Source organism: Apostichopus japonicus, chromosome 16 (assembly GCF_037975245.1).
Source record: "Apostichopus japonicus isolate 1M-3 chromosome 16, ASM3797524v1, whole genome shotgun sequence".
NCBI lineage: Eukaryota > Metazoa > Echinodermata > Holothuroidea > Aspidochirotida > Stichopodidae > Apostichopus > Apostichopus japonicus.
In genome coordinates this window covers 8,517,705-8,531,393 of record NC_092576.1, presented here as the reverse complement: position 1 = coordinate 8,531,393, position 13,689 = coordinate 8,517,705, and the positions used below count along the sequence as shown (strand labels likewise).

General features: G+C 35.0%; 1 protein-coding gene across 1 annotated transcript in view; it reads right to left on the bottom strand.

Annotated features, from left to right (window-relative positions):
* The window catches only part of LOC139983834 (uncharacterized), a 38,253-nt gene that overhangs the window by 17,880 nt on the left and 6,684 nt on the right, over nt 1–13,689 (bottom strand). Inside the window, exons 4-35 of the mRNA XM_071997648.1 lie at nt 13,490–13,603; nt 13,272–13,385; nt 13,054–13,167; nt 12,836–12,949; nt 12,448–12,561; nt 12,230–12,343; nt 11,794–11,907; nt 11,440–11,553; nt 11,222–11,335; nt 11,004–11,117; nt 10,786–10,899; nt 10,351–10,464; nt 9,914–10,027; nt 9,479–9,592; nt 9,043–9,156; nt 8,608–8,721; nt 7,954–8,067; nt 7,736–7,849; nt 7,518–7,631; nt 7,300–7,413; nt 7,083–7,196; nt 6,429–6,542; nt 6,211–6,324; nt 5,775–5,888; nt 5,557–5,670; nt 5,209–5,255; nt 4,564–4,728; nt 4,005–4,374; nt 3,297–3,559; nt 2,294–2,461; nt 1,305–1,414; nt 667–932 (exon numbers count right to left, since the gene is read on the bottom strand). Of these exons, the coding sequence (XP_071853749.1) occupies nt 667–932; nt 1,305–1,414; nt 2,294–2,461; nt 3,297–3,559; nt 4,005–4,374; nt 4,564–4,728; nt 5,209–5,255; nt 5,557–5,670; nt 5,775–5,888; nt 6,211–6,324; nt 6,429–6,542; nt 7,083–7,196; nt 7,300–7,413; nt 7,518–7,631; nt 7,736–7,849; nt 7,954–8,067; nt 8,608–8,721; nt 9,043–9,156; nt 9,479–9,592; nt 9,914–10,027; nt 10,351–10,464; nt 10,786–10,899; nt 11,004–11,117; nt 11,222–11,335; nt 11,440–11,553; nt 11,794–11,907; nt 12,230–12,343; nt 12,448–12,561; nt 12,836–12,949; nt 13,054–13,167; nt 13,272–13,385; nt 13,490–13,603 (4,239 nt within the window). The remainder of the gene's footprint in view (nt 1–666; nt 933–1,304; nt 1,415–2,293; nt 2,462–3,296; nt 3,560–4,004; nt 4,375–4,563; nt 4,729–5,208; nt 5,256–5,556; nt 5,671–5,774; nt 5,889–6,210; nt 6,325–6,428; nt 6,543–7,082; nt 7,197–7,299; nt 7,414–7,517; nt 7,632–7,735; nt 7,850–7,953; nt 8,068–8,607; nt 8,722–9,042; nt 9,157–9,478; nt 9,593–9,913; nt 10,028–10,350; nt 10,465–10,785; nt 10,900–11,003; nt 11,118–11,221; nt 11,336–11,439; nt 11,554–11,793; nt 11,908–12,229; nt 12,344–12,447; nt 12,562–12,835; nt 12,950–13,053; nt 13,168–13,271; nt 13,386–13,489; nt 13,604–13,689) is intronic.

Here is a 13,689-nt window from a genome sequence, read left to right as displayed (position 1 = left end):
TTCACAAGGTATTTGCAACTGTAGTTATTATTAGTTTCGGAGTGCTACACTCCACATACTCCCGGTCCAAACTCACTCCATTCTATTTTTTTCCGCGAAAATCATAAATTAGCTATCACCTTCTACAATACGTGAAACTGTTTTTTGTGTCTTATCTGAACAAATTTAACGACGGTGCATAGGTTTGTACAGATTCAAAGTAGCTATTACTAAAGTTATATGAGGATACTAAACGTCAGTCATACGTTTAATGCAGGGAATGCATGTATTAACGAGGTCGGAAAAAAGTAGGAAGTTGAGATCCTATTATTGAAAAACCTTCTTTCAGTTTATGTGGTGAATGTGACAACACAGCGGGAACTGCATTAAGCATTGTCGATGGATGATTCGTAATGGTTGACCGCACACAATGAGTACTCGCCCTTCAAGCATCGGTACTTATTAAACCAGTTTGTTCCAGTAAGAGTTAGAGTTATGAGACTAATGAAGAAAAAATTATATATATAAACAACTTCCCCCTAAACTTTCCGGGATAGCCGTTACGACTGGTGAACCACATGTTGGAAAAATTGATAATTGATGTGTTGTGTTGTACATATGTAAAAGTATCACTGATTTTCCATACATTGTCATAGTTCAATAAGTGGCAGTAAAACAGACACTTACCATATGCCACGATGCACGCAATTGGTGTGAAATAACGAATGCCCCTTTTATTTCTACCTTTGAGAAACAAATAATGAAGATTCAAAGCTTCTGCTGACATCCAAGCCAACGTAGCCAGACAGAAGAATTGAATGATTGCGGAGACCGCGGCACAACGTTGTTTCTTCCCTACAGCGAGAGGACCAACCAGGAAAGCAATGTAGAAACCCAAAAGAGATAAACAAAGGTTGATATGGATTTGAGTCGGTTGTTTCGATCTAAGTGATCTGAAATAAAAATAAAAATAGAGCAAATAGTATTTGCAAGAAGTTAATTTTGGTTTTGCAATTTTTAACGAAACTGATTCCAGTCAACTATCTTAGATAAATTTCAGGGAGACAGGATCCTCTTCAAAGGCGAACTGTGACAATTTGAAAAATTAACCGCTGTAACAGCGTAAAATGTCTGGAATAAGAGTCTATGAAATATTCATATATTAGATATTGACATGTGTAGGAATAATTTTCTTGTTTTCTTGTGAACAAATCAATATTAGTTTATTATATTCATTTATATCTCTTTTATGATTGTGTGGTTTATGTTGATTGTTTAAAGACATAAAATGAATGTATTTTATAAATACCGGTAATGGTACTTACTTTATAGATAGAAAGGTTATAATGCAGAATATCAGGCACACCCCAGATATTATTGATCCAATTAATGTTATGTAGTAGAGGGCAATCTGGGCTTCTATTGGACCGACCCTCTGTAAAGGAAAATGAGGTTACGTAATCTAAATATAATATAACTCAAAATATATTTATTACAGACGAGGCAAGCAATTAACTCAAGCGCAATATGCTATAACTAATCATAACTAATTATAAATAATCATTCTCCCATCACATTAACCAATAAAGGATTTACCCTTGTGATAATGTGGCTACCATTCCTTTCAATGTACTCAGTAGTTTGAGAGATATACCGTGGTAGATACTGCTTAAGATATTCACTTTAATAACGGTTAGTCTCAGTGGTATTAATACTAAACAATATCTAGGTGACACAGTTGCCACAAGTGTCTATGAATGGGTGTTTATTAATGTTAAGGCCTGAACGAGAACTTGTTTACACCTCGCTACAGCTAACGTGGAAGTTATGGATATAGCGTAACAATTTAGGCACCGTGTCTATACGTGGCATTCAAGATTCACATACAGTCCTTATTTCCAAAAGCAATAACTTCCAGTTAGGCATACGGTGTACACGATTCACAAGAGCATCACAAATATCTTAAGATATATGAGCCTTATTTTTTGTTTCTTCTTCAAATTTGTAACAATTTGTTACGGTAGGATTCCCTTGTAAGAAGCAACATGATAAAACTTCGATTTTCTATCGTGTAATCATCTATACGGTGTCATATACGTATTAAAAAAAAATGGAAAATATTATAGGGATTCAGTGAAGATGATGATGAATTACAGCGAAGATGTCATGACTAAAGAAACTTCATACAAAATATACCATTTCTAATATTAGTAGAATATAGAACAATGTATTGAAAGAGTATAGCATTCCTGTTGACTAAATAATACGGACGGTTTGCTTTTATTATTGACAAGTTCTTATTTTTTTGACTTACAATTAACACTGCAAAACTTCCAATGTGTTTACATGAACACACGGTAAGATCTGAATCGTCCTTTAACATAGCACAGCCTTTATCAGACCAAAATCCTTCATCCGTGTCTTCGTTATACGACCAGACGACGCAAGAGCTATCCAGTTTTTCTTCTCTTTCGTCAAAATTCTGTAAGAAAATTTCACTATTTGTTTTCAAAATTGAGTTTTGAGAGAATTTTATTTTATTTTAAGATGGTAATACTATATATTAGAATGGCTCGTAAAGCAAAAATATATGGAAAATGTATATTGTTATAACATTGCAATTTTAATGAACAGCATCGAACTGATTATAAATTTTCAAATTACTTGTTAGTCAATTGCTCGTTGTATAATTTGAATGTAGGAACAGACGGCTTAAGTATTTTCATAAATCAAGTTAATGTTATAAATATATAGCTCAAAGTGAAGGACATTGCAGCTGTATAGGAACGGGAAGACATCCATACATTTATGGCAGTAAATGGAACGATGATACTGACAATAGGCTCAGTACATTTCTAACCAAACGAGCGGCGTACTATTTGTACCATTCTTCGTTAACTAGGTCATTTGCGAGTCTTCGCTTCATAAGAAATGTTCTCTCGTCCATTCAGAGAAATGCAATATTTAATGGAAACAAAGGCAACCAAACTATTGGTGGATGTCATCCAAATATCTTAATTGGACAAGATTGTTTACCAACCAACAACCATGTGCTTTAACATGTGTGAACAATTCATAATGTGCTTAGAAACAAACAGAAAATGCATAATGCATTGATATTCTAGATTTAATTTGTTTAATGATATTCAATGTATTCCATCCAACAACTACGGTCATAATAACTTTACACCGTGCGCCTGGATAGTATGGTAGGCTATTCTTTCTTCTTTACACTAAAGGCACATGTTCCATTACTAAATATCGAGAAAATACACGAGTTTATATGGAAGGGTATCACATAAACTGATCATTAGTACCTCCATGGTGAGAAATTTCGATATGATAGGATATTCTAATGCAATATCAATAACGTCTCCATTATCTTTATCGTCATCTTTTTCACCGGTCGCAATAATGGTTGTTATTATTTGACTGTCTATTCTCTCAGAGATCGACGAGTTGCTGTATTCATCTCCATCATCATCTCCGCCCAGCACTTTCTTCCTCGTTGACTTCGAAGGGGTAAATAGAGTATCGGTTTCATATATAATGAAGCTTATCGGAACTTTCCCCTCTACACCTATTGAAAAAAATGACTACATTATCAAATTTTATCAAAACGAATCCTGTTTACGGAATTATTACTTGGATTACGTACCTTAGGATATGAATCAGAGTTTGTCGTGTTCAGATGCACTTGTAGTTGTCTATACCTTTTGAAGGATTTAATACACGTAACACTATTCTGCTAAAAGTGAAAATTACTAGGACGAATTTACCAACATTTATGCTGTTGTTATCCTAATAAACGTATCGTTATATTACTAAACATACAGTGTGATCTTCATTGTTTCCGTGAATGAATTATTTATACTGCATTGCCCTAGATACATATTTGTGAACATTTTAATAGCTAAGAAAAAATAATCAAAGACTCTTTTAATCTCAGGTCCAAAAATATTCATGTTTAGGTAAGAAATCATTAATTTTGTAGGTCAGAATGAGATGATAGTTGTAAGCATTACCGTCAAGTAACTTGAGTACCTCTGATGGTACAGATATAGCTGTGATAGCTTGCTCTAGTGGTACGTCCCTTGTATCTCCATATATCTCATTTGTTCCACCCGTAAGGCCTCCGGTAAGGGTTCGCGTACTAACGTCTTCGATTATGTGAGCGAAATGGAGGTTATCACTGACATTGCTCGGGACAACATTTATCGAGACTACGCCGATGTTATCATAAATCTGAGAAAAGTTCCCTCCGTTTTTTTGAAAATTCCGGACTTGTTTTTCTACGGCTGCAGCTATTCTGCCACCTACGTCCATTATATTATCTCGAGCATCGCCGTCTTCTTCTATCAAATTATTTACTGCTCTTAACACTGGTTCAGTAACCTGATTGAAAGGAAGTTACAATTAATTGGTATTATTTCAATAAAACACTTGTCAATTGTAAAATTACAGATATATTGGCTTTGTACATTAGCACACATAAACTCAGTTCTCTATAAACGTATAGCAAAGTTTACACACACTACCGTTTGTATAATCATTAAACAAGATTCTATAATATCTTGTTCTCACCTCGATTGAAGAGACACCTTTTCCCACAACTGATTCTAAAGCAGAAACTATTATTTCGATCCTCACAGGATCTTCGGCCAGAAACTTGCCATCACTAGTTGCCTCCTGCACAGCGTCTGCTGACATTTTAACTTCCTCGTCTGTCGTGTTGACTCCACCAGTGTCCTAAAATAAACAATGTTTTGTCAAAATATTAAGTGATTTGTTCTTTACGGTACGTTCTTTACCAAATTAAGAGCAGATATCACATGTTATGGTAAAAGAACGGACACTTGTTGAATATTGATCACTCTCATTAAGTATGCATTTTTAAGACCTGTATCATTAGCATGTTTTAGATACCTGATCCTTTTACAGATATAATGCCTGCATAGCCTACGTGTCTGACTTTAAAAGAGTTTGAGCCATTACTGACATGATATATTCTACGAGGAAATACATAGTTAGTAAAGTAAAAAAGTAAAATAACTAACATTTTGCCTTTAGTTTGTTAACAAAAGAGAATACTATTTATCCCCTTCTCTGTATATAACATTTACGTGGATACAATGAGGGAAACAATGTGTACGTTAACAATTATATATATGGAGATAACCTGAGTATCAAATCCGAAATTAGATTTGGTTCCCATGAAAATGGACTTACATCAGCGATTCTTGATAAAATCGTTTCGATTTCTTCAGCGTTTTTATCTGAAAATTATTTAGAATTAAAAAATCGTTTGGCAATAACAGATAATAACAGGAATTATGCATACACGATATTACCAGTAATGAGTTTAATGGTAAAATTGCTGAAGGAGATTCAACTGTTAATTGTTTTCCGATTTTAAACATAGATATGATCAATGGACAAGTCTAACAGAAGGTTACCAGAAACAGAGGTTTGTCATTAAAATACTCTGTTTATATCATGGAAAAGGATAGAGGGGTATTGACCTATAAGTCAGTAATGTTTATCCCCCAAAATATAATGAAAATGCCTGACACTTACCATTCTCACAGTAGACGCCTACATACAGGAGTGGACAGCTACATAGAAACATGTTGATTGAGTCGATGCAAGTTCCTCCATTCATGCAGGGATCACTATAACACTCGTTTGTGTCTGTGAATAAAGATACGTGAACATAAGCCGAGGATTGTTACATTATTTGAAACGTAGAACTAAACTGAATTAAAGATATTTAATAAAGATTTGCCCACACTTACTATTCTCACAGAAATCACCTTCAAAACCAAGTGGACAGGTACATAGAAACATGTTGATTGAGTCGATGCAAGTTCCTCCATTCATGCAGGGATCACTATAACACTCGTTTGTGTCTGTGGATAAAGAAAAGTGAACATGAGCAGAAGATTGTTACATTATCTGACACGTAGAACTTAACTGAAATAAAGATATCTAATGAAGATTTGCCGACACTTACTATTCTCACAGAAATCACCTTCAAAACCAAGTGGACAGCTACATAGAAACATGTTGATTGAGTCGATGCAAGTTCCTCCATTCATGCAGGAATCACTATAACAATCGTTTATGTCTGTGAATAAAGAATAGTGAATATGAACCGAGGAATGTTACATTATCTGAAACGTGGAACTTAACTGAAATAAAAATATTTAATGAAGATTTGTCGACACTTACTATTCTCACAGAAATCACCTTCAAAGCCAAGTGGACAGCTACATAGAAACATGTTGATTGAGTCGATGCAAGTTCCTCCATTCATGCAGGGATCACTATAACACTTGTTTGTGTCTGTGAATAAAGAAACGTGAACATGAGCCGAGATTTGTTACATTATCTGAAACGTAGAACTTAACTGAAATAAACATATTTCATAAAGATTTCCCGATACTTACTATTCTCACACAAACGACCTTCAAAACCAAGTGGACAGGTACATAGAAACATGTTGATTGAGTCGATGCAAGTTCCTCCATTCATGCAGGGATCACTATAACAATCGTTTATGTCTGTGAATAAAGAATAGTGAATATGAACTGAGGATTGATACATTATCTGAAACGTAGAACTTAACTGAAATAAAGATATTTAATGAAGATTTGCCCACACTTACTATTCTCACAGAAATCACCTTCAAAACCAAGTGGACAGGTACATAGAAACATGTTGATTGAGTCGATGCAAGTTCCTCCATTCATGCAGGAATCACTATAACAATCGTTTGTGTCTGTGAATAAAAAATAGTGAATATGAACCGAGGAATGTTACATTATCTGAAACGTGGAACTTAACTGAAATAAAAATATTTAATGAAGATTTGTCGACACTTACTATTCTCACAGAAATCACCTTCAAAACCAAGTGGACAGGTGCATAGAAACATGTTGATTGAGTCGATGCAAGTTCCTCCATTCATGCAGGGATCACTATAACACTCGTTTGTGTCTGTGCATAAAGATACATGAACATGAGCCGAGAATTGTTACATTATCTGAAACGTAGAACTTAACTGAAATAAACATATCTAATGAAGATTTGCCGACACTTACTATTCTCACAGATATCACCTTCAAAACCAAGTGGACAGGTACATAGAAACATGTTGATTGAGTCGATGCAAGTTCCTCCATTCATGCAGGGATCACTATAACACTCGTTTGTGTCTGTGAATAAAGAAACGTGAACATAACAGAAGATTGTTACATTATCTGAAACGTGGAACTTAACTGAAATAAAGATATCTAATGAAGATTTGGCGACACTTACTATTCTCACAGAAATCACCTTCAAAACCAAGTGGACAGGTACATAGAAACATGTTGATTGAGTCGATGCAAGTTCCTCCATTCATGCAGGGATCACTATAACACTCGTTTGTGTCTGTGAATAAAGAAAAGTGAACATGAGCAGAAGATTGTTACATTATCTGAAACGTAGAACTTAACTGAAATAAAGATATGAAATGAAGATTTGCCGACACTTACTATTCTCACAGAAATCACCTTCAAAACCAAGTGGACAGCTACAAAGAAACATGTTGATTGAGTCGATGCAAGTTCCTCCATTCATGCAGGAATCACTATGACAATCGTTTATGTCTGTGAATAAAGATTAGTGAATATGAACCGAGGATTGTTACATTATCTGAAAAGTAGAACTAAACTGAATTAAAGTTATTTAATTAAAACTTCCCGACACTTACTATTCTCACAGAAATCACCTTCAAAACCAAGTGGACAGCTACATAGAAACATGTTGATTGAGTCGATGCAAGTTCCTCCATTCATGCAGGGATCACTATAACACTCGTTTGTGTCTGTGAATAAAGATACATGAACATGAGCCGAGAATTGTTACATTATCTGAAACGTAGAACTTAACTAAAATAAAGATATCTAATGAAGATTTGTCGACACTTACTATTCTCACAGAAATCACCTTCAAAACCAAGTGGACAGGTACATAGAAACATGTTGATTGAGTCGATGCAAGTTCCTCCATTCATGCAGGGATCACTATAACACTCGTTTGTGTCTGTGAATAAAGAAACGTGAACATAACAGAAGATTGTTACATCATCTGAAACGTAGAACTTAACTGAAATAAAGATATCTAATGAAGATTTGCCCACACTTACTATTCTCACAGAAATCACCTTCAAAACCAAGTGGACAGGTACATAGAAACATGTTGATTGAGTCGATGCAAGTTCCTCCATTCATGCAGGAATCACTATAACAATCGTTTATGTCTGTGAATAAAAAATAGTGAATATATACCGAGGAATGTTACATTATCTGAAACGTAGAACTTAACTGAAATAAAAAATATTTAATGAAGATTTGTCGACACTTACTATTCTCACAGAAATCACCTTCAAAGCCAAGTGGACAGGTACATAGAAACATGTTGATTGAGTCGATGCAAGTTCCTCCATTCATGCAGGAATCACTATAACACTCGTTTGTGTCTGTGCATAAAGATACATGAACATGAGCCGAGAATTGTTACATTATCTGAAACGTAGAACTTAACTAAAATAAAGATATTTAATGAAGATTTGCCGACACTTACTATTCTCACAGATATCACCTTCAAAACCAAGTGGACAGGTACATAGAAACATGTTGATTGAGTCGATGCAAGTTCCTCCATTCATGCAGGGATCACTATAACACTCGTTTGTGTCTGTGAATAAAGAAACGTGAACATAACAGAAGATTGCTACATTATCAGAAACGTAGAACTTAACTGCAATAAAGATATGAAATGAAGATTTGCCGACACTTACTATTCTCACAGAAATCACCTTCAAAACCAAGTGGACAGGTACATAGAAACATGTTGATTGAGTCGATGCAAGTTCCTCCATTCATGCAGGGATCACTATAACACTCGTTTGTGTCTGTGAATAAAGAAAAGTGAACATGAGCAGAAGATTGTTACATTATCTGAAACGTAGAACTTAACTGGAATAAAGATATCTAATGAAGATTTGCCGACACTTACTATTCTCACAGAAATCACCTTCAAAACCAAGTGGACAGCTACATAGAAACATGTTGATTGAGTCGATGCAAGTTCCCCCATTCATGCAGGAATCACTATGACAATCGTTTATGTCTGTGAATAAAGATTAGTGAATATGAACCGAGGATTGTTACATTATCTGAAAAGTAGAACTAAACTGAATTAAAGTTATTTAATTAAAACTTCCCGACACTTACTATTCTCACAGAAATCACCTTCAAAACCAAGTGGACAGCTACATAGAAACATGTTGATTGAGTCGATGCAAGTTCCTCCATTCATGCAGGGATCACTATAACACTCGTTTGTGTCTGTGAATAAAGATACATGAACATGAGCCGAGAATTGTTACATTATCTGAAACGTAGAACTTAACTGAAATAAAGATATCTATTGAAGATTGGCCGACACTTACTATTCTCACAGAAATCACCTTCAAAACCAAGTGGACAGCTACATAGAAACATGTTGATTGAGTCGATGCAAGTTCCTCCATTCATGCAGGGATCACTATAACACTCGCTTGTGTCTGTGAATAAAGATACATGAACATGAGCCGAGAATTGTTACATTATCTGAAACGTAGAACTTAACTAAAATAAAGATATCTAATGAAGATTTGTCGACACTTACTATTCTCACAGAAATCACCTTCAAAACCAAGTGGACAGGTACATAGAAACATGTTGATTGAGTCGATGCAAGTTCCTCCATTCATGCAGGGATCACTATAACACTCGTTTGTGTCTGTGAATAAAGAAACGTGAACATAACAGAAGATTGTTACATCATCTGAAACGTAGAACTTAACTAAAATAAAGATATCTAATGAAGATTTGCCCACACTTACTATTCTCACAGAAATCACCTTCAAAACCAAGTAGACAGGTACATAGAAACATGTTGATTGAGTCGATGCAAGTTCCTCCATTCATGCAGGAATCACTATAACAATCGTTTATGTCTGTGAATAAAAAATAGTGAATATATACCGAGGAATGTTACATTATCTGAAACGTAGAACTTAACTGAAATAAAAAATATTTAATGAAGATTTGTCGACACTTACTATTCTCACAGAAATCACCTTCAAAGCCAAGTGGACAGGTACATAGAAACATGTTGATTGAGTCGATGCAAGTTCCTCCATTCATGCAGGAATCACTATAACACTCGTTTGTGTCTGTGCATAAAGATACATGAACATGAGCCGAGAATTGTTACATTATCTGAAACGTAGAACTTAACTAAAATAAAGATATTTAATGAAGATTTGCCGACACTTACTATTCTCACAGATATCACCTTCAAAACCAAGTGGACAGGTACATAGAAACATGTTGATTGAGTCGATGCAAGTTCCTCCATTCATGCAGGGATCACTATAACACTCGTTTGTGTCTGTGAATAAAGAAACGTGAACATAACAGAAGATTGCTACATTATCTGAAACGTAGAACTTAACTGCAATAAAGATATCTAATGAAGATTTGCCGACACTTACTATTCTCACAGAAATCACCTTCAAAACCAAGTGGACAGGTACATAGAAACATGTTAATTGAGTCGATGCAAGTTCCTCCATTCATGCAGGGATCACTATAACACTCGTTTGTGTCTGTGAATAAAGATACATGAACATGAACCGAGAATTGTTACATTATCAGAAACGTAGAACTTAACTAAAATAAAGATACCTAATGAAAATTGGCCGACACTTACTATTCTCACAGAAATCACCTTCAAAACCAAGTGGACAGGTACATAGAAACATGTTGATTAAGTCGAAACAAGTTCCTCCATTCATGCAGGGATCACTATAACACTCGTTTGTGTCTGTGAATAAAGATACATGAACATGAGCCGAGAATTGTTACATTATCTGAAACGTAGAACTTAACTAAAATAAAGATATGAAATGAAGATTTGCCCAAACTTACTATTCTCACAGAAATCACCTTCAAAACCAAGTGGACAGGAACATAGAAACATGTTGATTGAGTCGATGCAAGTTCCTCCATTCATGCAGGAATCACTATGACAATCGTTTATGTCTGTGAATAAAGAATAGTGAATATGAACCGAGGATTGTTACATTATCTGAAAAGTAGAACTAAACTGAATTAAAGATATTTAATTAAGACTTCCCGACACTTACTATTCTCACAGAAATCACCTTCAAAACCAAGTGGACAGGTGCATAGAAACATGTTGATTGAGTCGATGCAAGTTCCTCCATTCATGCAGGGATCACTATAACACTCGTTTGTGTCTGTGAATAAAGATACATGAACATGAGCCGAGAATTGTTACATTATCTGAAACGTAGAACTTAACTAAAATAAAGATATGAAATGAAGATTTACCCAAACTTACTATTCTCACAGAAATCACCTTCAAAACCAAGTGGACAGGAACATAGAAACATGTTGATTGAGTCGATGCAAGTTCCCCCATTCATGCAGGAATCACTATGACAATCGTTTATGTCTGTGAATAAAGAATAGTGAATATGAACCGAGGATTGTTACATTATCTGAAAAGTAGAACTAAACTGAATTAAAGATATTTAATTAAGACTTCCCGACACTTACTATTCTCACAGAAATCACCTTCAAAACCAAGTGGACAGGTACATAGAAACATGCTGATTAAGTCGAAACAAGTTCCTCCATTCATGCAGAACTTAACTAAAATAATGATATCAAATGAAGATTTGCCGACACTTACTATTCTCACAGAAATCACCTTCAAAACCAAGTGGACAGGTACATAGAAACATGTTGATTGAGTCGATGCAATTTCCTCCATTCATGCAGGGATCACTATAACACTCATTTGTGTCTGTGAATAAAGAAACGTGAACATAACAGAAGATTGTTACATTATCTGAAACGTAGAACTTAACTGAAATAAAGATATCTAATGAAGATTTGCCCACACTTACTATTCTCACAGAAATCACCTTCAAAACCAAGTGGACAGGTACATAGAAACATGTTGATTGAGTCGATGCAAGTTCCTCCATTCATGCAGGAACCACTATAACAATCGTTTATGTCTGTGAATAAAAAATAGTGAATATATACCGAGGAATGTTACATTATCTGAAACGTAGAACTTAACTGAAATAAAAAATATTTAATGAAGATTTGTCGACACTTACTATTCTCACAGAAATCACCTTCAAAGCCAAGTGGACAGGTACATAGAAACATGTTGATTGAGTCGATGCAAGTTCCTCCATTCATGCAGGGATCACTATAACACTCGTTTGTGTCTGTGCATAAAGATACATGAACATGAGCCGAGAATTGTTACATTATCTGAAACGTAGAACTTAACTAAAATAAAGATATTTAATGAAGATTTGCCGACACTTACTATTCTCACAGAAATCACCTTCAAAACCAAGTGGACAGGTACATAGAAACATGTTGATTGAGTCGATGCAAGTTCCTCCATTCATGCAGGGATCACTATAACACTCGTTTGTGTCTGTGAATAAAGATACATGAACATGAGCCGAGAATTGTTACATTATCTGAAACGTAGAACTTAATTAAAATAAAGATATCTAATGAAGATTTGCCAACACTTACTATTCTCACAGAAATCACCTTCAAAACCATAACTAAAACACTCCTTACTATAACACTCGTTTGTGTCTGTGAATAAAGAAACGTGAACATGAGCAGAAGATTGTTACATCATCTGAAACGTAGAACTTAACTCAAATAAAGATATCTAATAAAGATTTCCCGATACTTACTATTCTCACAGAAATCACCTTCAAAACCAAGTGGACAGCTACATAGAAACATGTTGATTGAATCGATGCAAGTTCCTCCATTCATGCAGGGATCACTATAACACTCGTTTGTGTCTGTGAATAAAGATACGTGAACATGAGCAGAAAATTGTTACATTATCTGAAACGTAGAACTTAACTGAAATAAACATATTTCATAAAGATTTCCCGATACTTACTATTCTCACACAAACGACCTTCAAAACCAAGTGGACAGGTACATAGAAACATGTTGATTGAGTCAATGCAAGTTCCTCCATTCATGCAGGGATCACTATAACAATCGTTTGTGTCTGTGAATAAAGAAACGTGAACATGAGCAGAAGATTGTTACATTATCTGAAACGTAGAACTTAACTGAAATAAAGATATTTATTGAAGATTGGCCGACACTTACTATTCTCACAGAAATCACCTTCAAAGCCAAGTGGACAGGTACATAGAAACATGTTGATTGAGTCGATGCAAGTTCCTCCATTCATGCAGGGATCACTATAACACTCGTTTGTGTCTGTGAAAGAAGATACGTGAACATGAGCCGAAGATTGTTACAGTATCTGAAACATAGAGTTTAACTGAAATAAAGATATCTAATGAAGATTGGCCGACACTTACTATTCTCACAGAAATCACCTTCAAAGCCAAGTGGACAGGTACATAGAAACATGTTGATTAAGTCGATGCAAGTTCCTCCATTCATGCAGGAATCACTATAACAATCGTTTGTGTCTGTGAATAAACAATAGTGAATATGAACCGAGGAATGTTACATTATCTGAAACGTAGAACTTTACTGAAATAAAGATATTTAATGA